This window comes from Plectropomus leopardus, chromosome 6 (assembly GCF_026936395.1).
Source record: "Plectropomus leopardus strain MGB_pleo_1.0 chromosome 6, ASM2693639v1, whole genome shotgun sequence".
In the NCBI taxonomy this organism is placed as follows: domain Eukaryota; kingdom Metazoa; phylum Chordata; class Actinopteri; order Perciformes; family Serranidae; genus Plectropomus; species Plectropomus leopardus.
In genome coordinates, this window is record NC_142181.1 from 13,937,626 (window position 1) to 13,963,028 (window position 25,403).

At 39.7% G+C, this 25,403-nt stretch overlaps 2 protein-coding genes across 2 annotated transcripts in view; both read right to left on the minus strand.

Annotated features, from left to right (window-relative positions):
- pid1 (phosphotyrosine interaction domain containing 1) overlaps window positions 1–7,174 on the minus strand; it is a 39,323-nt gene extending 32,149 nt beyond the window's left edge. The window contains exon 1 of the mRNA XM_042487285.2: window positions 7,003–7,174. Coding sequence (XP_042343219.1) covers window positions 7,003–7,032 — 30 coding nt within the window. The 5' untranslated portion in view covers window positions 7,033–7,174. The remainder of the gene's footprint in view (window positions 1–7,002) is intronic.
- Window positions 7,175–11,076: 3,902 nt separating this feature from the next.
- dner (delta/notch-like EGF repeat containing) overlaps window positions 11,077–25,403 on the minus strand; it is a 74,446-nt gene continuing 60,119 nt past the window's right edge. Inside the window, exons 9-14 of the mRNA XM_088078825.1 lie at window positions 23,332–23,565; window positions 16,280–16,402; window positions 15,922–16,035; window positions 14,745–14,876; window positions 14,347–14,593; window positions 11,077–12,400 (exon numbers count right to left, since the gene is read on the minus strand). Of these exons, the coding sequence (XP_087934951.1) occupies window positions 12,289–12,400; window positions 14,347–14,593; window positions 14,745–14,876; window positions 15,922–16,035; window positions 16,280–16,402; window positions 23,332–23,565 (962 nt within the window). The 3' untranslated portion in view covers window positions 11,077–12,288. The remainder of the gene's footprint in view (window positions 12,401–14,346; window positions 14,594–14,744; window positions 14,877–15,921; window positions 16,036–16,279; window positions 16,403–23,331; window positions 23,566–25,403) is intronic.

Below are 25,403 nucleotides of genomic sequence, written 5' to 3' on the forward strand. Positions count from 1 at the left end.
GCCGAAACAAGATATTTTGCTTACAAAACAGGCACCAAACTGCAACTTACCAGTGAATAAACAGCACAAAGGCTACAGTTACACATCAAATGTACGATAACCAACAAACCGTGTCTCTCCAAACAATGACTTTTCTTTGAAGCTTAACAAAACCTGTGTCAGTCTGGAGCGGCAAGCTGCTCCATCCTGCTCGTTTGTGTCTCACACCCCATTTAAACACACAAACACCTCTTTCCTTCTGTAAACTTATTGAGGGAATACACTTTGGACTGCAAGTAGAACAAAAGGAGGGTCACCAGCATGTGGAGGCAGTTATTACCTAAAGCCATAGTAGGATTCGTCCCCTCCATTTCATTGCATGGTAAGAACTGGGCAGTGTAACTTTCTAAGCTGCCCCTCTATGTGTTTACAGCCTCCCTCTCTGATCCTGGGACAGTTTACGAGAGGAAATATGTCTGAACGGGCTAAACCAGGAGTGGACTGTGGGAGGTCGCTACGCAGAGGAAAAACCTGTTTTTCTCGACCATGATTGGAGCACAGCAGCGTGTGGGAGGGAGAAGGTCAATGATCGGATGTTGTGATTGGTGCGTAACTCCTGTAGGAGGAAGCGGGTATTAAAAGAGCCAAAACCTCAGAGCCTGGGGGTGGCAATTTCTGGCTGGCAATATAAACATCAACAAGTCTTTGACGTAAACAATGAACCCACCCCAACATCTTAAATAGTTTATACGAGGACAGGGCCGATTAAAAAGACCCGCTAATGACAAAAACACAGCACGCTGTCAACAACAAAGCCAATTTAAATGAGTTTCATGACTCACCTACTGTCAGGTAGAAAACAGTGTAGTATGTCCAAAATATGAACTAAACAATAAACACTATCGGGTTTTCAGGTAGAGGCACAGCATTTTGTCAGCGTGCTCCTCAAAGCTGGAACAAACATCCACTGGAAATAAGACTTGCACCAATTCTGATAACCTTTATGTCGAGCCTTTGACTGATCCCTCAACATCCATCCTTAACTATTTCGCCCTCCAATTCTGCAGTCTTGGTTCTTAACTTTTTTAATTCCCTTTTGAAAGGTTTTCGTCAACATTTCAATAATTTATGCTGTTTTTCTTTCTTTTTGAATGCATTATATAAGGCACTTTGAGTTGCTGTTTTGTATAAAACGTGCTACATAAATCAACTTGCTCTGCTAATTAATTTTTTGCTGCGATACAAACCCTTTGAAACCCGAGACATCACTTTTTTTTGTGCTGCTTTCAGATTCCTTTAACAAGTATTTTAATCTTTGTTTTCTTTCAAAAACCTGGAAAAGGCCAAGTCGATGGTAAGAAAAATAATCATCAACTATTTCTCATACTCGCTTAATCGTTTCAGTGATTTTTCAAGCAAAAATGGTAAAAATGCTGGTTTTAGCCTCTCAAATGTGAGATGGTGCTGCTTTTCTCTGTCCTTTATGATAGTAACTGAACAGTCTTTGGGTTTTGGACTGTTAGTTGGACAGAATTTGTAAGCTGATGACATCAATTTCGACTGGTTATAAAAATTTTTAGTTGCAAACAAGCAAACACTCAAACAATGCCTAGAACTGGCTTCCTTGGTGAAGGTAATAAGAGAAATGAGCACATATTTTGAGTATGATGTTCATGCTATTCTTGATAAGTTACAAAAACACAACCCAACGGGCGCTGGATATCCCTTTCAGCTTGTTTATCGCTAAGGTTCAATTGTTTTTATATTTGGGGGATGTCAGTAAGTTTCTGCAGTCTATTTTCACCCATAACATACATATTGGGTGCATCTTGTGAGCACCATAAATCCAGTCTTAGACCTAATCCAGCAAATACAGATCTGAACATAATACCAAGACCTAACGGGAAAAGATAGATGAAGCCAGAAAATGCGATCAACGCTAGCGTTCTGAACCAAAAAATAGTCAAAGCTAAAGTACAATGAACTAAATTACACAGTTAAGATAGTTCAGTTTTGACCGATGGTACGGATAAGGCTCTCTGTCAAATGCAAATCCGTGGAAAACCTTGAAAAATTGTAACTTCCGCAAACAGGAGATTATGCCCATTCATCAAATATGAAGAGCCAAACCAGTGAGCCAAAAGCCATTTGTTCACAAGAGGCCAAATGTGTGCTGCCTAAAAGAAAAAAAAGCAACGTGTCGAAGGAACCATGGGAGTTTTGAGCCAATCTGCTCGCGGATTCTTTTCGCCACCGAGGCCACAGTCTCAACAACATAGCTGCGGCCACACAGCAACCTCAGACAGACAAAGAGACAGACAGACAGGCTGAGGGACAGAAGCAAGTAAAGGCAGGCGGAGATGGCCGCAATAACAAGCAAAGATGCACACACAGTGGCTGGTTCCAACCGTGTTCGACCTCAGTCAGCAATAACTGCCCTGTCGGGTCCACGTCTTTTTATGTGCTCAGCCCTGTTTGTCAGAGTCACACACATTAAAGTGTCAAAAGTGGAAACCATGGCTAAAGAAAAAGCTGATGACGGAGGGAGAAAAACATGTTTGGTAGCCATGGGGATATTCAAAAAGGAAGCATATTGTTGTGTGTGTGTTTGCATGCTTACCCTGCCTGCCAGCTTGCATATGAGAGTGTATATGTGTGTGTGTGTGTGTGCGCTTATTTTGGGGCCAATTGCACAATCTGTTGTTGAACTAACATGGCCTCTGCGTCAGGAGAAAGAGCCCCTGAACCTGATTGAGGCATGTGCTCAGCGAGAGGTAGGAGGGACAGGGAAACGGAAGAGAAAGATGGACAGAAAAACACAACGAGAGGCACGATGCATCGCCGACACACAGCATCGCAACACACACACTTCGGTTCCAAAACACTTCTGACTGTCAATAACGAAGTGGTTGGAGATGCCTAACTCACGCCACGACCTCTATCTCCTCACCCCATACCTCTATTTATCTACTTTGCCCCTCCTCTTCCCTGCCTGAGCGTGAGACAAAAATGCAGCAAGACATTAGGTGTTGCTATAGCAACAGAGGACAGCACAAGTGAGAATAATATGGACGGATGCCACAGTGAATGAAAACAACAAAACAGAAGATAATAAACGCTGGTGCACTCCAGATCAGCTACCTGACATCCTCTGCTCTAGAAAACCCCACCGTTAGTGACTCAACGGAGGTGAAGGATGGCGGTCTAAAGGATGACCGTTGCCAGGGTTACGAAGCAGGCAATAGGCAGGTATTGCTATTGCACAACCACTTTTCACTGTAAGGGTTTTTCATTCTTATACTGTTATTTTGGACTTGTAGGCTATTTACTGACCCAAAAGATCCCGGCAGACAATGAAAAATTCATGAGTGTTTGGCGTTTACCCCAAAAACAGAAGACCCTGTTTGTTGATCCAAATTCACCTCAAAAGTCATCCATTACGTGAAGCATTTTGTTCAGTTTTTCACAGCTGTGAAATGGACAGAAGAAACATGCTATACTCTTCATAAGGATTGGATATTGTGGGTTTTTTTCTGATACCAAAATGATACTTTTAAAACGGTACCAGTGCCTCAACCAATTTTTAAAAAAATAAAGCACAAAGCTGATGACACAAAAGAACAACTTTTTTTGCTAATGAGAAATCTAACTTGAAACTGTTATAGTATATTTGAATATATAAATATGGATAACTACAAAGCATTATTCACAAATTCACCTTATAAATAAAACTGAACCCAACTACCACAATTTAACACTAAATACCAGTTTTGATTTGGGATCTGTAATTGCCTCACTAACACAAGAGAGACTCAGAAGACAGACATTTCTCTATTATCTGTTCAGGAGAGGCTGAGACCGTCACTATGACGAGAACAGCTGGTCCACCATAACGGTCTTAACAGTCCACCTTAAAGAGGCCTGGGAGGCTAACTGAGCTTGCTAACTTCTGTGCTAACCCCCTTCGCTTTAATCAGCAGGTCAAATCAAGACGCGGGAGCTTGGTTCGGGTCTTGATGAGTTGTGGCATTTATTCATTGATAAAGAGCCCAAACTGTTCACACACTGCACTGCTTCTTAACTTCATACTCTCTGCTCCGGCCACTACGGCCTCACCGTCACCAGCACACACACAGGCTGGCTCGCTCTCTCAATGTGGCACCGAAATGAGGCAGAAATCTATATTATGATTCAGTCCGGTAAGCAGCGGTGATATAGGAACCGAGTTTCAGTACCCAAACCCAGAAATGGGATTGCCAATGGGTTCCATTATGGCCCCATGCCAATTGCCCACATTGGTGGGTGTAACCAAGCATAACCAAGTGGGCCCCACATGCGTTATGCTACGACTACCTAGGTACGAAGGGGGTATGAGCCCAAAATGGACATCTTCTCTGGGGCACACTAAACCCATCCATGTGGGCAATTGGCATTCAGCCATTATGGAACCAGTGTACAGTCCCATTTTTTAGCCCATTTACTGCCCACATGGGCCCCAAGTACAAATGTTGTCTGTCAGCACATGATTAGAGATGGACCTGTGAATAACTAACCAATTAAACCAATAAATTACACTATGACCAAATAATCAACTCTTGTGATAGGAAAATAACTTCACAACAAATCAGTTCAACCTTACAACCACATAAATGTCCGTAAGGTTGTCTGTCTCTTAGTGTAGGACAGCTGGAAAAGTGTAGTGACGGAGATGACTCACTAACTCACATGCACTACCCAAATATACTCAAGCAACATGGAAGCTATGGAAAATGTGAGATATACGGTGACTGGATGACACTTGTTAAGCTTAAAAATAAAAGCACTGTCTGTTTATCCAAAAGTTTGTCCATTATCCAATAGGTGGAATCAGGCCAGTTACATAATTACAGGCAAGTCCAGCCCTGGGGCCAATTGTGGCCCTTGTTGTTCAAAATAAACTGTATGTGGCCCAACACTTTGGTTAATAAAGCCAGATCAGTTTGAATTTTTTCCGTTCACCTCACGATGGCCGGACTATCACACAGTTTGTAGACACGTACCACGTAGAAACTATGAAGACAGAATTAATGTGTTTTCATGATCAGACAACACACAACAGATAAACAGGAACCCGACAGCAGACATTTCCTCCTTGGTAGCAGAGACTGCCACAGCAAAGTACTCTTGCAATATTTGCAGACTGTTTTTCTGTTATCTTCTTGCCTTTATTACTGTCTGACTAAAAGAAAAAACGCTGCCATGCTTCCTATTTGAAACTCAATGGTGCATCTTCTATTTCAATATCGCCTGTTGCAAAGCCTTTGCTTCGTCTTATTTACGTTGGCGAGCTGTCTCTAGTCTCGAACATGATGTAGGATGTTGAACACGTAGCGACGTGGCACGTCAAGCAAGCAAAGTCAAAAGTAGATTACACCCTCTGCTGTTCAAAAAGAGTGTCGCGGTTCATTTTTCATCTCACCGATTTGAATCTCAAATATTTTTTAGCGATTTTTAATTGCCTCATGATGCATTGTTGTATCCCTAGTGGTAAACAAACGTTTATGACACTTTCAGGTTTTGTTCAGCAAATGAACAACACTTTCAGGATTTTTGAGGTCAAAATATAATCACCAGAAGTTAAAAGCTATTAATAGGCTAGACCAAACTATGCGTTGAACTACGGTTGCCACTGCAATGAGGCTTTGACATTTTGTAGTCTGATTTAGTCACTTGTTAGCAACTGCCTTTTTTAAGACACAAAAAAGCTTCAAAGTTAAGTATATACTGATGTATTTTATGTTGCAGAGTAAAGTCTATTGAGCTTGTGTTAACTACAGACCTTATTTGCAGCTTTTGACCAAAATACTATTTTTAAATATCTGACTTTGAGACGAGGGGACTGGAGGTGCAGCAATGCTAATTCATTTCCAGGTTTTGGGACACATTGGGGTTCCCTATGAACCCTACAGAAAAGATGTGTGAAGCCGACAGCAAATTCCTTTTCACTGAAAGAAGAAAAAGTTGTGTTTGTCTCATTTGTATGTTTTTTTTCCCCCCCAAATAACCCACATGATGCACGAAGCAGCTGGTCCCAAAGTATTTTCACATTATCTAATCTGGCCCCCATTCAAAAAAAGGTTTGGACGCCCCTGCATTATTGAATGTTTGGAGGAACTGAAAAGTCGGGGGTCATGCAAATGTGTGTTTACAGGGCCATTTACAGCGGCCTCTAACGCCACATCTGAACACCGGAACTCTCGGTTTAAATAAATCGTGATTTCATCTTCTTGACGGCTGGGCAGAAGAAGCGATTGTGCAAGTTCACTTGGCAGGCAGCAGTCCGCAGGCCGACATCTGGAGAGCATTACGTCTGCAGGAGACATGAAGCCAGGCTCGGTGCACGGCTTGCCCCTGGATATCAAACTACGTGTCATGAACGATGTTTTTCACCATTTCTTAACAGGTCACAGGCGGCAGGTTACGGACCACAGCCTGCTCTCTTTTTTTTAACGATTTCACACGGGAATAAAGAGGAAAACTGTAGATTAAGCATCCTGATGTGAAGGAAAAATTGAGTGACAACAGGAGGAGGAGGCCTGCAGCTGCACTCATATGTTACTGTGAAGGTACAGAATCAGGCCTGTGGGCCAAAAATAAACCTTTCAACACAACAGTGGCATGCTTGTGTGGGATATTTTAGGGAAAATCTCCACATTAGCCCAGGAATACAGCGGAGGTACACATTGTTGCACTGTACCCCCGGCGGCTTGCGTAACGTGAATCTGTGCGTTTAAACGTATCACTGAGACAGAGAGCTTTGCAAAGAAAATGAGTCTTTAGATACCGACAACTGACTCCCGACGCGTCTAAGACGACTAACAACATTCACGGTGCTCACAAAACATCTGTGGCCGCTCAGAAACCGGAGCAAGTCTGTGCAGGCTGGAGCCATGCACACACACGGCGGGTTTCGGAGGCTGTTCACGCGGCTCAACCGTTTATTTACTGTCGACAATACGCGTCTCGCGCACAGCCGGGTCTTACCTGCAGTCGCTCCGACGCGGGTTGCCACATATTAGCGCAATGAAAGGTCCGTCTGTAACTACAGCTTGTTCTCTTTTCGTAGTCCGGTTCACATCTGTTCGCTTTCACGGCTTGCCTCTCTGTCCTCCTTCACTCTGGACTGGTCGGAGATGAAGGATGTGTCGCTCCGCCTGGCTGTAGTTATCACACCGGCCAGCAGGTGGAGGTACCTGCGCTCTGAGGCGTTCAGGTGCTTCAGGGAAACGACAAGTTGCGGGGTGTTTTGTATTTTTTTTTTTTTTTCCATTTATTCCATACATTACTTAAGCATATTTACAAATTTGGTCATGTGACAAACAGGAAATAAGATATAAGAAAAATAAAGAAGTGAAAAAAACTATTTACAACTATTTACATGTATACATAGGGGTACTGTCCAAAGTATTCAACACAAATATTTTTTATTTATTTATTTTTTTAAATATTTGATATCAGCTTCGCTTTTTTCTGTCCATCTAGTGTTTGTATAAAATGTTACATTTTTTTATTTTGAACTCTTGTATTTTGGGTTTCTTTTGATTCCACTTACATTTATTAATGTAATATTTTCCATAATAAATCCAATTTTTTAAAATTCTGACTGTCCATTTTTATCATACAAAAATATTATATGTCTTTTTTCTAGTTGAACCCTTGCACTAGTCAGTGTTTTAAAGAAATGTTCTGTTTCCATCCAAAATAATTTAACGCAAAGGCATTCATAAAATAAATGACAAATACTTTTGATGATGAAAAGTTTAGGTAATTTTCTTATGACTCATGACTTGAAACTTTTTCCCACGTTTTTCAAAGAAATCAAGCCCATTTGCAAAGTTTTTTTTCCAGCTATATTCTTTTCAGTTTAAAGTTAATATGTTGAATTTAACATTCAGTCTGTTGCTTTAATTTGTTTTGTCATACAGGAATATCTTCTTATGTCTTGACCCCTTTGCTGAGATTTTTCAGCTTTATTGCTCGATGGAAAACATTTGTTTGAAAAGTAATTAAAAATAATCTAATTTGGTAAGTAACATTAATTTAAAGAATTAACTACAATAGTTACAGTACTTATTATATTTGAACAGGGTTACCAGTAATCTGTAATCTATTACATTTCAAAAGTTACCTTCCTAACACTGGGTAAAATAAATGAATCCTCTTTTCAGCCTTTAAACATTTGCTGTCGTCACTCATCTTTGCTAAGAGGAGAATCCAGTCCCAGCAGCACAGTCGGGTGTATGCAGGAGGGTTACTAGAATTCGAGGACATATTTTTTTATATTAAAAAAGCTCTATTTTGATGGATTTTATGCATATTAGAAAATGGTTAGCAGGCCACCAGATTTAGAGGCTGTAAACTGAGAAAGGCCTGTAGGCCAATCTGTAATGTTTATTTTGTCATATTTATCACTTAAAAGGTTGAAATTGTCGGTTATTGTTTGTAAACAGTAACATCACCTGCAAAAGTGAAAGCAAAAGCCAACCACAGATCATTCTCATTTTGGAATTAGCTTTGTCCGCTTGGGGTTTTACCTTGCTATATTTGAATTTTTGTTTGTTTTGGTTCTGTGGCTGTCTTGGTGTGTAGGGTTTTTTTGTTTTTTTTTTTACAACATTGGGCATACACCTGTGAAACCAGGGATTTGGGAGTCCTGTACTGGAAATTTGTGAGCATCAAACATTGAATTTTCTGCATTCTGTTTAATTTTCATGCACAAATGTGTGCCTTTCTGCATCAATTTAAGGTGTAAATGTCCTTAATCTTTTCAAAATAAAAGTCTATTTTAATGGGGTTTTTTATTGGGGATGATAAATGCATGTGTTCTAAATATTGAGGGGGACTGTCCCCTGTGTCTCACCTGAAATCTACACCTATGGTGCTGCTCATAATCTGGCACCTGGTTGCTACCTTTTTGTAAAGTCCCTTCAGCTGCGCACTGTGCACAGAAACATCCCAAACCCAAAATTAGAAGAAAATAAGAAAATACTGGCAGAGGACAGAGTTGCTTTTGTAAAAAGTCTATATATTGTTTTCTTGTTTGTTTGTTTTAGAAAATCCTGCACTGTATACTTTTAAGAAAAGGACTGTCTCCTCTTGAGACACTGGCAGTAAATTAGTTGATGTAACAACTGAGTAGCTAAATCTCTCACTCACATTTGATTAAAAACATACATAAGCACCCATATTCATTTAATTTAAGTTCAGCATTAAAAATGAATGATTTTTTTTCAGCTGGACCACAAAATACACTGTAATGATATTTAGGACCATTATAAAGAGGATTTCAAGGCCTCGGAAGATGAGTCATCCAAACCAGAGTAGCTGTCAGAACAGGAATGCAGTTAAAATGGAAATGATCATATAAAAACCAAACATAAATGGCATGGCATTTTTTCTGTGGTTAGGGGCAACAACAGCGCGGTTAGTTTAAATATTCCATTTCCATATTCCCAAGTTTCACAAAGGCAGCTAAGGACAAAGTTTTGGTGAGCTGCCACAGTCATGCCCACACTTTCTGTTCTTAAGCTTTTAAAAACAAGCTGTACCAAAAACATTAAGTCGGCCTGACTGTTTTGAACTGAGACTGCTTTGTATGACCTTGCTTTTCTAAAAGTGCAGTCTGGGAATTCACTTAAGCGTCATTCATTATTTTGTGGAAATTGCTGAATGAATTAGTTTAACTGCTTCCAAAATATTGTAGGCTACAAATTTTAACTATTGGGTAGTAATTCTGTGTATTTTCTGAAAAGCGATACTAATTTGTAATGAAACTACACAGTTGGTTTAAGCCCAGTGAGAAGCCTTGAAAGAGACTATGTGTTTTGAGAGCTGTGTCGAGCCAGACAGGGAATACTCTGAGCCTCCAGGGCAAACAGAGGGCAAAGGTCACACACACAGACTCCAAAGCAGACCATAAGCAAAGGTGAGAGCCATCAATAACATCTGGTACTCCTGCGATATATGTGTGTGTGTTTGTGTGCACACATGATATATGTAGAGCAACATGACTCCGCAGTCTGAGGCTGTATTTAGAGATGTTTACATGGGGAACATCTGGATAAAGCCTGAGGTCACTGAGGTTGTTCTCATTACAAACACTCCATAAAAGGACTTTCCCACGGCAGACGCTGCAGTCTGGTGGGTATGACCTTGGGACACTGCAGAAAGATCAGTGGTGGACAAAGTATTCAGATCCTTTACATAAGTAAAAGTACTAATACTACATGGTATGATGCATGCATTAAAAAACAAACAAACAAACAACATTCCTATAGAATTAGATGTTTTGTTGACCTTGACTTATCTTTGGAGCTGTATGCAGATCTGAAGACCCTCTCCTGTGTCTTCCTGTGGCTTTGACAAAAAATTAAACGGAAATGAATAATGGCTACTTTTTTTGTTTTTTACATTTTGATTTTTCAGTTATTATTGTTGTACACCTAAAAGGACTTTAAATTTTTTTTTGTAACATTTCGTCAACTAAAATGTGATTCCTACATCTACAGCCTGGTGCCTTCTCCTTTTTCTGAACTTCAATAACTGGTGGCTAGTCTTGAGTGTAGCCATACTAACTATGGACTCCAAATCTAAAAAAGTAAAAGTCTCGGAGAAAAACAGAGAATTTTAGTGTCTTGACAGATTTGTTTGCTTTCACCAACAGAGGCGTGAAGTTTAAGTACAAAAGTATCATCTATAGCCCACTGCAGAGTAGCCACCTTGCAATAAAACATATTAATGAATGCTCACGCAGACCTATTAGAAAAGTTGATAGGATAATTTAGACTTGATAAGCCTTAATATGTTCAAACATGCTTTGCGTCATCATGCTTTTTTTTCCTTTTTCTGATAGTTACTGCTGCAAACCCCCTTGTTCAAAACAATCTTGCTTGCAATTGTTATTGATTGAGTAGTGATGATTCAGCATGCATAAGTGAAAAAAACATTTTTGGTCATGTACAAAAAAACCCAGTTACCACTATTTACAGTCGTCACTGCAGGGAACAATAACGTACTTTTAGGCAGAATTCACATGAGACAGCAGGCGAGCACTGTAGATTATGTTCACTTGAATCTTTATTGTTTACATCATTCAACAGAGATAATAGTAATCATGTGGTTGCTGTGTTTCAAATGAGAGAAAAATAATGTGAGGATTAGCTGAGCCTAAAACACTGCTTGACCTTGAGAGGAACAACACAGCTGCACGGACAGTTTTCCATTGGCAGGACACAGAAGCACATATATTCTGGAGTAGATATCGTTCCTCTCAGTCTCCCCGTCCTCCCTCGTCTCCACCCTGAAGCCGGCAAAGAAAACTCTCACCCAGAAACTATTCAACACTGTCTATACTAGAGGTGAATTTGTACACTGGCATAAACAGGTACACTGAGTAAAACCAACTATTTTTCTGTCCACTGAGCAATATACCTACCTATTCTCCTAAATATCACTGAAATACATACAGTAGGATGGTAGGGTCACAGAATTCCAGTAAACCCACTTTCTTTTCTATTCATACACCATTGAGAAACTTGCATGTAAATAACAGGACAATATGTATTTTAAAAATGAAAAATTCTGTGACTAGTATTTTATACGTGTGTGTATTTCATCTACTAACCACAAATTACCCAAAGAAAATATTTGGCACAATCTTGACAGCGAGAAATACAACTGCAATGAAAAGAAACCAAGTACAAAGGGTTTTAAAATAACGCAGAGAGAACATCTAATCTAACCATGCACGAAGTAAGGCAACCTACTGCAGATTTTGTCTTTTAGATATAGAAAAAGATACAGTGTATGCACAAAGAGGAGTGCACCTATTTCTACCACACCTGTAAGGACTGCTGTCAGCACTGTCTGCTGAGTTTACAAATTTAGGCTCGTGGGTTTCTGGCCCTGCCGACAGACAGACAGTCTGGTGCAGACTAAAGTCATTGCTCTTGTACAGCAGAGGTTACTGGTGGTGTCGCTCATCATCAATAACTTAATGCAATGAATGCTCTTATGCTACAATAAAGCCTTATCGTGGACTTTGACAGGAAAATAGATGTATCAAATTCCAGATTTGTTCTTTTGAAACTACAGAGTATGTTTTTTTTTTCTTCACTTTACATTCAATTTTATTTTGCTGTTATTTTTTTTTCTTAAGAAATACTTCAAGATTTATGCTGACTTTCTGTATATATATGTATATACTGTATGTGTGTGTATGCAGATGTGTACATGTGTGTACAGCTCGTGACGTGTTGCGATGGTTGTGTTTTACAAATCCTTCGTCTTGATGAGGGTAACCAAGGGCTTGTCGTCAGGACTGTAGTCTTCATAGGCGATGGGAGTAGCATCGTACATGGCAGGCCTGGACTTCTTGCCAAATCTGGTACGAAATCAGAAACACAAACAGTGCGTCAGTACTGCATCATTAAATACATTTTGGCAATGTAGTCCCTCTTTTGTTGGTACAGGTATAGTGATAGGGTAGATGGATAGATGGATTTATTTGACAAAATTAAAAAAAAAATACATGACACGATGATCACAATGGCAAACTCCATATTAGGTATTTAAAATGCAAGATAAGAATACACAAAAAGCCTTTTTTTCACCATTGTTTGTTTTTTTTTTTTTCATCTTCTATCGCAGTACAAGATGGCAGATTGAATACCAACGTGTAAAGCATGAATGACATTAAACTTAAAAAACACAAACAGACAATAAGACATTTATATAGCTGCAACTGTTTCTTGAGATCTGATTTAAAATCTCCCTCAGCTGGGTTTAGTTTAAGTGATATCAGCTGCTTGTTCCACTAACATGTGGCTGTGTATGAAAAAGTTTTCCGCCAAAAACATATTTCAGATGTCATAGTAATTAAATTTGTTAGACAGCCCCTCCAGGTGCTGGAGTGGCTGTTTTTTTATTACCAGGTTAAGATATTCAGATAGGGAGGTGCAGATTTGTTCACAATGTTGTGGGAAATACTTTGCACCACCCTTTTATCCACAGTGGCAAACAAACATGATCTTTTATTAAAAGGGCATTTTAGTGCTTAATGTTACACTCTGTAAAGTTAAGGGGCCTGAGATATACTCGGTTTGAGCTTAAAACCACTGGATCCAGTAATGCAACTCAATATTGTGTTTTTGTTAGACCCTCCCTGCCTATTAAAGGTCTAGTGTTGGCATCTAGCGGTCAGGTTGCGTAACTGAAACTTCTCCGATGTGCAAAGTGTGTAGCGGAGCTACGGTTGCCAACGTGAAAGCACAAATGGCTCGATCCAGAGCCAGCGTTTGGTTTGTCCATTCTGGACCACCGTAGAACAACATGGCAGATTCTGTGAAAGAGGACCTGCTCTGTACGCCGACATAAACGGCTCATTCTGAGGTAACAAAATGACAACGATTCTTATTTTCAGATGATCATAACCAATGAAAACATAGTTATGAATATTATATTCAGTTTCTGCCAATAGATGGCCCTAAATTCTACACACGGGACCTTTAAGTGCCCCTGTGTTTTAAACATCCACAGTTTGTAAATAAGTCTTCCAGCCAGAACTGAGAATATAACCCGCAGAGAAAGCTCCTCCAGAGTAACAGATCTTTTTTCAGAGACTGAGTCGTACTCTCCATGACTTCTAAACTGAGTATGGAAACAGCAGTTGACTCACTCGCCTATTTCTGAGTTTTCGACTGTATGACATGGACCACAAGCTCCGGAAAAAAGGGATTCAGGGGATCTTAAGTTAAAATTGTGAGTAATAACTGACACTTATTGGTAAAATTGGTAGAATTATCCCTAAAAAGTGCACCACCACATAAAAACTTACATAAAGCTGTTAGGGACATTAAGCTACCACAACACATTGCCTTTCACAAGCATCTAAACATTTACACTTGAACAAACTGGTGCGATTTCTTTCAAAAACACGGAAAATAAAGGCAATGAGCAACTTGGTAAGAAATGTTCCACAAATTGCAAAAAATAAGTATATTTTAAAAAATTATTATTTTTTAAAAAAAAATCTAATCTAATTTACATTATGTTAGAGAATTATTATAATTTTAAGGCATTTTTTTACTTCCAAATTTTGTTTGTCTTTTTTTCTGCTTGTTTTTGTTTTTTAATTTTTTTTTTAATTTTTATTTTTCAGGTAATTTTCTTGTACTTTTTTTTTCGCTAAGTCCTTGCTAATTTTTTGGGTCATTTCTTCTTCTGTTGCTCATTGCCTTCTTCTCATGTTTTTGAAAGAAATCAAGCCAAACTACTCAGGTTTCAAAGGGTTAAGACTTCAATCAATATACAACAAACCCTGGCACTGACCTGGCGTGGCGGATGGAGGCGATGGCATTGCTGAACTCGCTGTCAATACTGCGGCAGTTGTAGAACTCCTGGTAGGCGTGGCGTGACGAGCCCTGGTACTCAATGCGGCTGATGCGGCAGATGCCCACGATGAGAATGATGAGCATGAGGACGAAGGCCACACACAGCGCTCCGATGATGATGTAGAGGGAGTGGCGGGGCATGTTGGTCAGCGTGTCCTCAGTGTGTGCTGGCTTCCACTGCAGGTCTGAGACACACACACACACACACACACACACACACACACACACACACACACACACACACACACACACACACACACACAGAGCCATGTGGCTTTCCGCATGTCAGACTTTAGATTAATAGCTGAGCAGAAGTTCTCCGACATGCTGACTTACGGATCTCACAGCCGGGCCCCACCCACCCAGGTTGACAGTGACAGGTGAAGCCGTTTGACTGGTCAATGCAGGTGCCTCCATGGTGACAGGGGTTGCTCTCGCACTCGTTGATATCGACCTCACACTTCTCCCCTAAGTGGACAGGTAAGGTTGCGTTCAATAACAAGCAGAGCAGCAAAGCTGGAGAGCAGAAACTGAGGCCGGTATTGTGACTCCTGATGAAATTGTTTTCGAACACTTTAGGGTTTAACAGCAAAGTGCAGAGATGTAACGTGTTACAGTTTATCACAAACTGTAAAGGATGGACAACTCATGTTATTCTATGTTAAAGGGACACTTCAAAATGAAACTATAGGTTGTAGATCAACAATATACAATAAACAATATAGATTGTTTTGGTGTGAGCTGGAGATATCAATCCTCTCTCCAGTATAATGGAACTAGTTGGCATTTGGCTTGTGGCGTCAACAAAAAAATCAATTTGAAAATCTGAACAGCAATGCCTCTTTCCAGAAATCATTGCCCGATTGTTACCAAACTCCACCCACCAACCATATCACAGCACAGAAGGAAGCGTGCATCTACTCGTGGATGAGAGGCACCTGCAAGTGATTGCACGAGATGTAAACATTAAAGGCGTCGTCCTCGGCTGAGCTGTAACGTGAGCTCGCTCAGTGGTGCTTGGTGAGCTAGCAGTAGATGAACACCACCTTCTGCGCAGTGATACGGTTGGTAGGTGTAGTGTAGAAAATAGTTCCTACGTTAAACTGCTCACAATAAGGTCTGTGGGTTGTCTTGAGTAACAGGGTCATGATTTCTGGGAAGAGACACTGCTGTTTAGTTTTTCAAATGTATTTTTTAAGCGCTTGAGCACCACAAGCCGAATGCCATCTAGTTCTATAATTCCAGAGGAGACAGACATCTCTACAACTGATACCTCCAACACTTGGCTACTCACACCGAAACAATCGAGATCGATAAAAGCACTACAGGTTATGTAATTCAGGGGTGAAGTGTCCCTTTCAGCATGAATGCAGTTTTTTTTTTTTTTTTGAAATTCAATCTATTACAAGCATCATTTACCATAGCGTCCAGCTTTTCTAACCATATCATGTGAGTCATACTAACAGGCAGTTAGTCTGTTAGTGTTCAGTCTGATTATGGGACCAGTGCTCACCCAGGTATCCAGGGGGGCAGACACAGGAAACGTTCAGCCCTGAACTCTCGCAGTGGCCTCCATTCTGGCAGTGAATTTTCAGACACGGATCCTTGTAGATTTCACAGTGTCTGCCTGCACACACACACACACACACACACACACACACACACACACACACACACACACACACACACACACACACACACACACACACACACACACACACACACACACACACACACACACACACACAGAGAGAACATGTCCTATAAAACCATAACACGTGATAGTCTATATAGAAGTAAAGCAAATTTACATATGTGCGCCTGCATCTGAAAATAATCCCTCACTCACTCATACATGTGTACATACTTACCTTCAAACTGTGGTGTGCAGACACACTCATAGGCATTGATGAGGTCCCTGCAGGTGGCGTAATTTTGGCAGGGGGCGGACAGACACTCATTGTACTCCTCTTCACAGTAAAGGCCATGGTAGCCTTAATAAGACAAGAAAACACATAAATTGCACCCCAGGTGATGTTTCCACCTTTATTTATCTAGAAAGGGTTTTGCTGGAAATTGAAGCTCTTCAAATGTGATCTGCTTTAGCCAATTTTAGCCTCATGTAGTGTCGCATTGGATGGTGCTTTGGGACTTGCATGTCTGTTAAACTACTAAAATCATGAACTTTAACCCTCTGAAACCTGGACTGGCATTAGTTTTCTTGTGCTATGTTCAGACACCTTCCACAAGCATTTAAACCTTTGAAACCTTAGCAAATTGGTTTGATTTCTGTTGAAAATGTGGCTAAGAGGACCCCACTGGTAATATTGCTCTGTAACTTACCTATTTTATTTTTGTGACTGGCTATTGTCGACTAATTATGTGGCAGCGGAGGCAGGAATACCCCCCCACGTTTTTTGTACATTGTTATGTTATATTAACATGTTATACTAACTGTTCTTGCTCGCTTTAAACCATGCCAGAACCTTCTACAAGCGAACCTGTGCTTATCTATGGACTCTATCTGTCCTGGGCTTTTAGTAAATCCAAGCTTTAAGTGAAAACTGTCTCCACCTGTGCTACCTCAGTGCACTTATTTATGTCACCGCATCACATTAATATGAGGAGAGTGGACTCTGGAGGGGACTGACACCTGATCCACAATTTGAGTTTATCCTTCTCTGAACTTTGATGCCTGGACGATGGATGTCTCTTTTTATTCTGGTCTAAAACAAAAAAACTGGAATGCCACTTGCTTCAGTTTTTTCTAAACAATGTAATGCTGTACTTGTTTGTTCATTCCAAATAAACATACAATTTAAAAAAAGAAAATGTGGCTAAGAGGGCATCAAGCAACAGGGAAAGAGATATCCCGCAGATTCCAAGAAATCAGGAAAAGCTGACCAGACGATGAACTGAAAATAAATGAAAAAAAGAGAGTGAGAAAATGATTAGATACTTGCCCAGTAAACTAAATAACTGTAATTATACATTACATATCTTATTTATTTACATGTTAAGCTCTTTTTTGCAGGTAATTTCTTTGTTTCTTTTAGTTTTTTTTGTTTTTTTTTAAAAATCTGCTACTTTTTAGGTTATTTTAGGTTACTTGGCTAATTGCCTTCACCCAATGTTTTACGGGGTTAATGATCATGAAAATTATGATTAGTGAAAACTTTCTTCCTCTGTGCAAGTGTGTGTGTGTGTGTGTGTGTGTGTGTGTGTGTGTGTGTGTGTGTGTGTGTGTGTGTGTCACCTTGTTCATCTGTAAAGAGATTAAACATGCGTGCAGGTGTCTGTATGTATCATATTACTGGCATATTACTTTCATCACGGAGCTCCTACATTAATTTTCTTTACAACTGATCCAATGTAAAAAATCAGACAAAAATACAATTACGCTTTGTTCAGTATGTGTATGAATATATTGTGAGCCCAATATTTTGCCACTGAGTTTCGATGGCATTGGGCAGAAGGCCAAATGGCATGCAGTGCACTTAGTTTTCCATAGGATGGCAGCTGTGTACTGAGGCAGAATAAGTCTGCGACATCAGAAAACATGGTCACTGCATGAGTAACAGACCATCGATTACTCTTCTGTTTCTGCAATATTCATTAGTGGAAAAGTCAAAAATGAAGTGTAATGTAAAGATTGCATCTGTTTTATTAACGTTACCTGCCAGGCTTTGGGATCTAGTTATATACACGGCACGACACTGAGGCCTTTATTTCAAACACCACACGTACAGTCGATCTGGGTCCTGGCGTACTGTGTAAAGCACATCCTGGGCTTTCTAATGATGTAATACACAAAGAGGCGTGACCTACAGAGCGTACCTTCTTCTTCAAAATGGGAACAATTGCAGCAAGTTATCGAATTTATAAAGATATATTGTTTCTCTTCTTAATAAAGATGTTTTTTTTATTTGTTGTTGTTGTATTGAGTCTTCACTATATTATATCAAGTTTTTTAAAAGTGTCAGTTAATTTAAGCCTTTGAAAATACACATTTTAACCTCTGTCCTTTGTGGGAGACAAAGGGACTTGATCCGTCTCATTTTCAACCGTTTTCTATCCTTCAGGAAACAGAGCAATGAGTGCAGCACAAAGACTCTGTTCAAAGTAATCAAGAAAGCATACGATGTAGATTACCTGTATTGCAAACAGGTATTCTGATCCCTGTCCACTACAACGAACATGTTATAAAACATAAATCAATGGCATCCTTGCTAAAAAATTCTTTTCAATATGTTTCTTATATCCCAATTAATTAACCCTTTGACACTTGAATTGACATCACTTTACTTGTGCTGCTTTTAGATGCCTTTCAAAAATATTTAAACCTTTGAAGCCTGAGGGAATTTGTGCTATTTCTTTCAAAAAATGGGAAAAAAACAAGAAGCAATTTAGTAAGAAATGTTCCACAAATTGCAAGAAATTAGCAGATTTAGAGAAAAAGCTGTGGAAAAATGTGCAGGGAAAAAAGGAAAAGCTGGGGAAAAACTATATCTGTAATTATTATAATTACATGTTAAAATTATTCTACAAAATGATAATGTTTGATGATGATGATAAGCTAATGATAAGCAGATTTCCTAAGTCTTGTTTGCATTGTCTGTTTGTATCTTACTTACTTTTTCTTTTAAAAAAAATTCACATCATTTTCTTTTACTTCTTTCCTTTTTTTCTATTTTTAGGTCATATCGTCTTTGCTGATTGCCTTTTTCCCATGTTTTTTTTTTAAGAAAACTAGGTTCAGGTTTCACAGGTTTAAATAAAAAAAAAAAAATAATAATAATTTTCCTTGCGGGTCTCAGGTGGAGATACAACTTTTGGAAACAGGAACTGAAGGATAGAGTGAACGTCAGTATTTGTTTTGTAAGTCACTCCCTGTGTATTTAAATCTTCAGATATTAGGCTGACAAATCGTTGAAATGTATGTGAATGCACGTATCGTTTGTTTTATCTTCATGTACCTGCTCACCCTTCCAGCTGCATTACATAGAAATGCTCCACTCTCACCAAAATCACCAGAAGACCAATGTCTCTCGAGTCCTTACATGAGTAGCAGTCTGTTTTCATTAGCTCCTCTCCCTCTTTGACGACATATCTCAATTGGGTCCCAGTGCTGACAAAGTTTCAGCAAACCCTCCCTGGGCCTTAGCTAACGTGTGTTTGGAAAAGGAGAGAGGGGGAATTAATGAGGAGCCCAGTTAGAGCCTCCGGGGTCCTCTCTGTGAAATGCCAGTGAAATGTCAAGTGCCTTTCCAAGACTCAGTCTGCTTTCTGTAGGCTGGCTGCTGCGCTGGCAGCCTCTCATGTGAGCGGGATTACAGGAAACTGGAGGACGGATCATTCTACATATCAGCACCCCGACAGCCTTCTTTCACACAGCCAGCAGGCATTTACACCATGTACACTTATTAACACATAAGCACACTGTATTTGTGAGAACACACACACACACACACACACACACACACACACACACACACACACACACACACACACACACACACACACACACACACACACCAACTGGCATCCTGATGAGGTGGAGAAAAGGCCCATTTTTGTCCAAAATGTGTGTATGTGTGTGTAAAGTCTGCAATGTTGATTACAAATCACCAATTTTACCTGACTGAATGAGACATTTGATTGGATGGTAGCATCTGCTCAACCAGCGTAGTCACAGACACAGACAATTGATTGGGCGCCCATGACCTCCCTTAACACACACACACACACACACACACACACACACACACACACACACACACACACACACACACACACACACACACACACACACACACACACACACACACACACACACACACACACGTGGGGCAACCGCTTCACCATGGCAACCAGACAACAGAGGATGAAAAGCGAATGAGGTAAGGTAAATGGCAGGAAGATAAAGATGAGGGAGGACAAAGGGACAAGCAGAAGAAGAAAAAAATATCAAAGAAATGCAAAATAGAAAAAAATAAGACTGAGGCTGTTGGAAAGAAAATATAGATATCTGAATAATTGGAAAACGACGGATGACTGCTCTGCACACCAGGACACAGCGAGAGTGAAAACATTTGAATAAACAAGAACAATGTGACTTGTGGAGGGATTATCAATTCAAGCAATAACTCTTATTATTCACATTTTTAGGAAACTGGCTTCAGGCTTGAAAAAAAGCTGTAAAAAAGCTCATACATTGTTCAAAGTCCTAATCAATATGTGAAAGTACAGCGGTGTAGCAATTTGTTTGTGTCCTGCAGAGACTAATCTCAAAATATTATTTGTTTATTTAACCTTCACTTTACCAGAACAGAAAAAAACCTAACTCCTGAGATTAAAAATCTCTTTTTTAAGAGTGTCATGGCTAAGACAGTAAGCAACATAAGTTACAGGCAGACAACACACAACAAAAAATACAAAATTGAAATATACAACTCCAAAACAAGCAATGAACAACGCAAAAAGAACAAAAAATGAAGTTACTACAAAGAAGGACTAAAATGTATATTAATATGCGTTATAAGTGAACAAAAAAAGAGAAAAATTAAAATTAAAACACCAGCTAAGACGCACTCTGACATTAACATGTAGAAGATGATGATGGTCTGGAGGAACCTACGAATGCAGCTTCAAGTCTCTCTGCAGAGAAATCCACATACATGAAGCTGCATACATAAAGGCTCCGCACGAACCCTAGGTATATGAAATATGTCTATAGCATCCTGACACACTCATAGCCGTACTGCAAAAGAGAAAACACTGGAAGCTACAGTTGAGGCTGGCGATGCGTGAGAATGGTGAATGGTGATTGGCTTAAATATTCGACTGACAGACGGTATAAACAGAGAGCGCCGGGGCAAAGTGTCAAATTATGTTTATGGGCCACTGGGAAAGTCATCTATCTCACCATCCCAGCTAGGTAATTGCAAGACAATGGATAATGATAAGTCATCATTCCACTCAATTGATTTCATCACAGAGGCATCGGTGCGAGCGCCATGATCGTCTCGTCTAAAAATAACTCATCAGTCAGCCCGACGATATTTACTGCTACTGTGATTCTGAGCCGATGCTAAACGTCACCGTCTTTTTACTTATCACGAAACTTTATGTGCTGGTGGTGAAGACAGATTTAGACAGCGGTGAATTCAGAACAAGATCCAGACGCTACAGTATCTTATAGTTATGGACGGGAGTATCTGGCCAAAGGGGTCTGAGGGCTCAGGGGTCCCAAATGCATTAACTAGCAAGTAGTATGACTTTGAGGTACTTGTCCTTTACTTGAGTATTTTGTTTTCATACTTTTACTCCACTACGTTTCAGAGGGAAATATTGTGCTTTTTACTTCACTACATTTATCTGACAGCTTTTCTAACTTTTTTTGCATTAAAATAATAATAAGAGTTTTATGAAACATGATGTTTTGTTATAAATTAAATTACCACAGTTACCCAAGTACAGCTGCCATGATTAGTTGATTTATTTATCAGTCGATTCACAGAAAATGAATTGCCAATTGTTTTGATAATCCTTTTTTTTCAATCATTTTGAGTTTTGGTGGGTGTTTAGTTTTTAAAAAAACAATTTTTTAGTTTTTTGGATTTTCTTCTTTTTTTCATACATTTGAGTTTCAGAGTGTTTTTTCTACTTTATATATTTTTTATATATATATATTTTAAGATTTGTCTGCATGACTATATTTACTTACTTTTACCTAAGTACCATTTTCAATGCAGGAATTTTGCTTGTAACAGAGTATTTTCACAGGGTGGTATTTGTTCTTTTACTGAAGTAAAGGATCTGAATACTTCTTCCACTACTGCTAACAATGGTGGTAAATCAAAAAAGTAAGAATAACGTGATCTTTGCATTTTGGCTCTTGATCCTTTAATATTAAATATCTGTTCAATATCAAGGCTGATCAGATTTCTTTTCTGCTTGACAAACATATAACCTGCACCACAGTTGTTGCTTTTTTAAAATTCTTTTGAAGGTTTTTGCATAATGTTTGTAGAGGGGGGTGTCAGGGTGGATCAGTTGTGGCAGGACAATTTTGACAGGCTTATCTCAACACGAACAAAACACTTCAGTTCTGCATCTTTTCTTTCAACCAACAGAACAAATCTATTCTGAAATATACCAGAAGAGAAAATGAAAGATGCACGACAACCACAAGTGACGCTGAGGGTTAGCTGCTGTAGCAGTAAGGAGAACATCAGGATCAGGTAAGTGACTGATTATTGTGATGGATTAATGAAGGGGCCTAACATGTTGGGGCCAATGTCAACCAAGATGAGAGTCAGAGCGACCTAAAAGTAACAACTACAAAGAAACACAACAAGACCACAAAGAGGCACAAAATACCTACAAAGAGATGCAAAACAGCTGCAAAGAGACACGCTATTACTATTAAAAGAGGGAAAACAACCTAAAAGAGACAAAAATGAGAATTAAAGAGAGAGACACAAAATGACCGCAAAACCACAGAGAGACGTGTAACGATACAGAGATGCAAAACAACAACAAACAACACTAAACAACTATAAAGTTTTTGGGTTTGTCTACGTAGAAGACGTGGTGGTTGTCTCATAATCTGCTCACAAACACAAAACTGTATCTTGAATATAAATTTGGATTCGGTACAGTGACATAGTTATTTCTCTTTAGCTAAGAGAAAATTTGCAGTTATGGTCCAAGGATTCATAAAATAATTTAAATTTGCAGGGACATGCTCCTTTTACTAAACTGCTCCACAAATATCTGAATCTAGGTAAGCTGTCCCACCTCTAATTGACTTTGGTTAAATTTGGCTCTTGATGCCAATGACGCCTTGACAGTTGACCACAGCACCCTTAACCTTCCGCTAAAAGCACCAATCACTGAGATGACTGACACTGCAGCTCACCTGGGACACACAGACACCTGTAGCTGTTACCCACGCTGCGGCAGACCCCGTGGGCGCAGGGGTTTAGGGCACAGAAGTCCACCAGCTGGGCACATGTAGGGCCGGTGAAGCCCGCTGTGCAGCTGCATCCGAACCCCAGGGGGCCGGGGCCCTGGGCGTAGCATGTCCCATTATTGTGACAGGGGCTGGAAGCACACGGGTCCACCTTCTGCTCACATGTAGCACCCTGGTAGCCTGTGAGAGGGAGAGGCAGAGACAAGGGACAGAGAGGGAATATAGAATTAATAATGCAAAACCAACACAAAAATGATAATAGTCCTGATATTCCTGGAAGAAAATAGACCCACTGGAAAGCTGGCCGTACCCTTGATATTATTTCTCAGTGTCCTTATCAACTAGGAAAACATTAAACAACACATAGAGCAAAATGCTGAGGTGCAAGCACAGGCCCATTGCCAATTCTGCAGGCAAAAGTCAGATGAAACTCAAGTTTTGGTCATTTTAAAGCTTTAAATGAAGCTACTTGTAACGAGGCGGGCAGAGTGGCACAGCAGGGGTTGTGCTAATGCAAATCAGGTGGTGCAGTGCGATATGTGTCATCCATTTTGGTATGAATTTGCACCTGCTCTTGTGCCCACAAAGACTGCCTCTTAATGCAGATAAGCTCACAAAGAAATGTTTGCGGTTTTAGCTGTCAGAGGAGCACACAAAGACCTCCTCACTTCATTGTTTGTTTGTTTTTTACTTTGATTTTTAAAAAAATCATTTACACAAACATCTAAATGCACATTAAAATATGATTTTTATGCTTTTAAGGTGGAGTTTGTACTAAATTAAATGACTTTTTCCAGTAATGTCACCAACAGCTGCTTGTAGTTTATTTGAGAGTATGAATCTGTGCAACCGTCTGAGGGCAGCAGCAATGTGTTTGTTGCATCTGCAGCCTCTTAGGGCCACTTCACTTAAGTTTTATGCCGTGCACAAATGCATCATTCAGTGTGGAGACCTTAATCGAATCTCATGACACAGCAAGAAGAGGTAAGAAATTTGTACACAAAATGTGAGCAACTTCTGACACATTTTCTTTTCACACAGCCAGTACAATAATTTTACATAGATTCAAAGTTGTACATCACAGAACCTTAGGATGAAATTCAGTATTTTTCTCGAAACAAAAAAAACAAAAACATTCTCTGGAAAAGCAAAGAATTATCTTATATAATGTACACAAGTCAATTATATAGAAAGTGCATGTAATATTTAGACTTTTCATCAAATTATTTTTCTTATGCACTTATTTCAGCCTATAAGTTCTTCAACTCATTTCTCACAGATCCTGATTATGGTTTATAAAGGAATAGTTTGCTATTTTATTTTGGGGAAATACACCAAATCACATTACATCATTTGTCAGGAGCTGAGAGAGATAAGTCAACACCACCTGTGGGAGGGGGTTCTGGTTTAACTGTATGAAGCACTTTGTGTTTCAGTCTGTTTGAATGAAAAGTGCTAGACAAATAAAATGTGAATGACTGATTTACTGAATTCTGGGGAAGTTACATGCTTTGATAGAGCCAAGCTAGCTGTTTCCCCCTACTTCCAGTCTTTATGCTAAGCTAACAGCCTGTTTGCTCTAGAGTCTTATTTTAATGGACAGGCATGAAAGTGGGATGGATGTTCTCATGTAACTCTCAGGAAAATGCAAATTCTTTTCTTTAAGCCTCACGACTGCCCGCTTTTGTAGAAGCAGATCTGCGGAGAGTGACAGCGCTGATCAAAGATAATATGCAGAGAAAAAAAACAGCAAGCGGTTTAGTTATGTTATCATCCACCACCCAAAATCACCATCTAATGTTCTTTCTTTTATGCCGTCCTCCTTGTTAGAGACAGAAGCAGACAGTGAAAGCAGCTTGTTGCTGCTGGAGGAAAATGGTTCTGTCAGTTTTGTGAAGACCAGTTCTCATTGTGGGGTTACTTGTTTTGTGTTTCTTCTCCACGTCCTCTCATTAACGTGAGAGCCTCTGCTACTCTCACCTACTCCTCATCTAAAAATAGCTTCCTCCCTCTTTTCT